The sequence below is a fragment of the Tachysurus vachellii genome, chromosome 15 (genome assembly GCF_030014155.1).
Source record: "Tachysurus vachellii isolate PV-2020 chromosome 15, HZAU_Pvac_v1, whole genome shotgun sequence".
Taxonomy (NCBI): Eukaryota; Metazoa; Chordata; class Actinopteri; order Siluriformes; family Bagridae; genus Tachysurus; species Tachysurus vachellii.
The window spans coordinates 1,790,564-1,793,063 of record NC_083474.1 but is presented as its reverse complement, the minus strand read 5'-3'; the positions used below and the strand labels follow the sequence as shown (position 1 = coordinate 1,793,063).

The 2,500-nt window shown below is 39.4% G+C and overlaps 1 protein-coding gene across 2 annotated transcripts in view; it reads right to left on the bottom strand.

The window, feature by feature from the left end:
* LOC132858259 (rho guanine nucleotide exchange factor TIAM1-like) overlaps positions 1-2,500 on the bottom strand; it is a 20,640-nt gene that overhangs the window by 13,346 nt on the left and 4,794 nt on the right. For both annotated transcript variants that reach the window (XM_060888515.1, XM_060888516.1), the window contains 2 exons: positions 2,337-2,405; positions 1,358-1,483 (listed from right to left, as the gene is read on the bottom strand). In XM_060888515.1, the coding sequence (XP_060744498.1) occupies positions 1,358-1,483; positions 2,337-2,405 (195 nt within the window). The remainder of the gene's footprint in view (positions 1-1,357; positions 1,484-2,336; positions 2,406-2,500) is intronic.

The following is a 2,500-nucleotide window of genomic DNA, read 5'->3' as shown; positions in this document are numbered from 1 at the left end:
ATTTGTAGCACAATTTCACTAACTAGCTTTTTACCTGCTTGGATTATTTTGGCACCAAACAGATGGTGCTTCAGCAAACCTACTGAAATTTTTTTAATTCGACTGAATTCAGGTGCACTTTATTTTACAGTGTTTAGTAGGTATCTAGAGATCTACTTAAAGGTGGGGTGCACGATGTTTGAGAAATGCTTCAGAAAACTGAGTCTCCGACAAACAAAGCAAACGTGTAGCCAATGAGCAGAAAGGGGCGTGTCTTGTCAATATGCGGCGGAGAGAGTGTTCAGTGAGCATGTGTGACATTAACAGAAAGCGATTGAAACATTGACATGGAGGATAAAAATGAAAAGCGAAGAAAGGCTTACGATAAGGTAAGAAGTAGGACGTGTTAATATAGGATCAGCTTTCCAGCGCTGGAGAGAACTGAAGGAGCAGGAAGTTGGTCACATATTCACAGATTGGAGTTTCCCGAGTCAATAACTCCTGAGCTAAACACTGTTACTACACAAATAACACCTCTTTTCTATCGTAGTAATGTAGAGACGCAGCTACAACCGTGTTTTGTGTAGTAACAGTGTTTAGCTCAGGAGTTATTGACTCGGGAAACTCCAATCTGTGAATATGTGACCAACTTTACTTAAGACGCCGAGGCGCTTTTTTCCTTCTCGATAGGTGAGTAACGTTGGTTTTGCTTTGTTACACAGAACTAATATATGTCTTTGTCCTTTACATGATTATGCTTGTGTGTCATTTTTGCTTGTTTGTTTATCTACAATCGTATTGTTCTTCACTTCAGCTGTGATAAAGACACATTTCTTTCCATTAGCTGCCTGGGTATGTATGTGTGGGGCAGAGCTATCAATACAGGGGTGGGACCCATTTGGGTTAGGGGCGTGTTTGTTTTGGTGATTTCAAATGTCAACATTGGCTTTCAAACAACGGAGACCCCACCTTTAATAATGAAGTATTAACTAACTGTCAGCTACTGAGTGACTAAGGTGAAAAACTTCAGGAAAAAGATAACCTTCAAATTTTAAACGCTAACAAGTCAAATATCAGTGGTGAGAACTGCTAATTTGATTCATAACAGCGTTGAAGACCGTACAGCTGCTGTGAGAATAATACGGTGGAATCTTAGCATCAGAATCTGCTACATACCTGACGTTTCACATTGGCTACTGTATTTACATCCAATGCGCCAAATATTATTCATAAAAACAACATTGATAAATAAGTAAACTAGGAAACTGATGTAAAAAACTGATGGCTAACTCCTGGTGGCCACCGGTCGCTCTAACATCTGATGCTAATCCTCTATACTTTATTATCAGCATCAGAACACTTGTATTAGGAGTCTCACCTTGAACTGATCGACTCGCTCCAGTTTCTCCAGGTCAGGGACGAGTCGCGTTCCATCCTCGAGTGTGCGTAAAAACTCCACCTGAAACTCCAGCATCTCCGGAAGGTTTCCGAACAACACGTCCAGCTTAAACACACACCAAGGCGTGAGTTCAAAACAGTAAACCGTATTATTCAACACATTTCTTAGGATCACTAAGGTCAGGTTTACTTGTGGATCGATAACCAATATAAGTTACATAATGAGAGAAACTTAAAGAAGGAATTTTTCCACAGCAGACAACGAGACACGACGATGCTAATCTATGTAACTAGCTACATTTACCACAGAAATTTATACACAACTTTGCTAATCGTAACATAGCCTTCTTCTGCTAAAGTCAGAACAAACTTTCATATCAGGACAAAAATTTACAGATTGTAATAGGAACATTGTGGAACATCTTCATTTATTTACTGTATTATTGTTTAGTTTAATAGAGCTGATTACATGCTTGTATGTCGATGCTAGCTAATGCGTCTGTCTGGGGTTTTTTAACGGCTGTGCAGTTATTAAAAAAGAATCCAACTAACAATGAAATATCAGTGTGTGCTAGCTAAAATGTTAAAATATGTGTGTGTGTGTGTGTTTACTAGAACACAATAGATAACTATATCAGATAAAAATCTAGCTAATATTAATATAACAGATTAATAAATCCTTTTTGTGGTATTGTAACTAAGAGAATATTTAGTCTGTGATGTTTACTGTGTGTGTGTGTGTGTGTGTGTGTGTCTGAGTCTGTGTGCTTTGGACACATCTGTATTTTACTGCCAGTGTGATCCCACACAGTGCTCAACATAGCACTTCACTCGCCCACACACACACACACACACACAGAGTTCCTTGTTCTTCTTTACACACCCACACACTGTCTTCTTCCTTCCACCCACTGTATTTTGTGTGTGTGTGTGTGTGTGTGTGTGTGTGTGTGTGTTACCTCATCCTGGGTGAGGAAGCTTTCCTTCTGCAGAGGAGTCAAATATCTCCCGATAAGACAATTCAAATCCTGAGCACACACACACACACACACACACACACACACACACACACACACACACACACATCCTTTCAGATTTCAATGTATTCCACTCCTTAAAAATA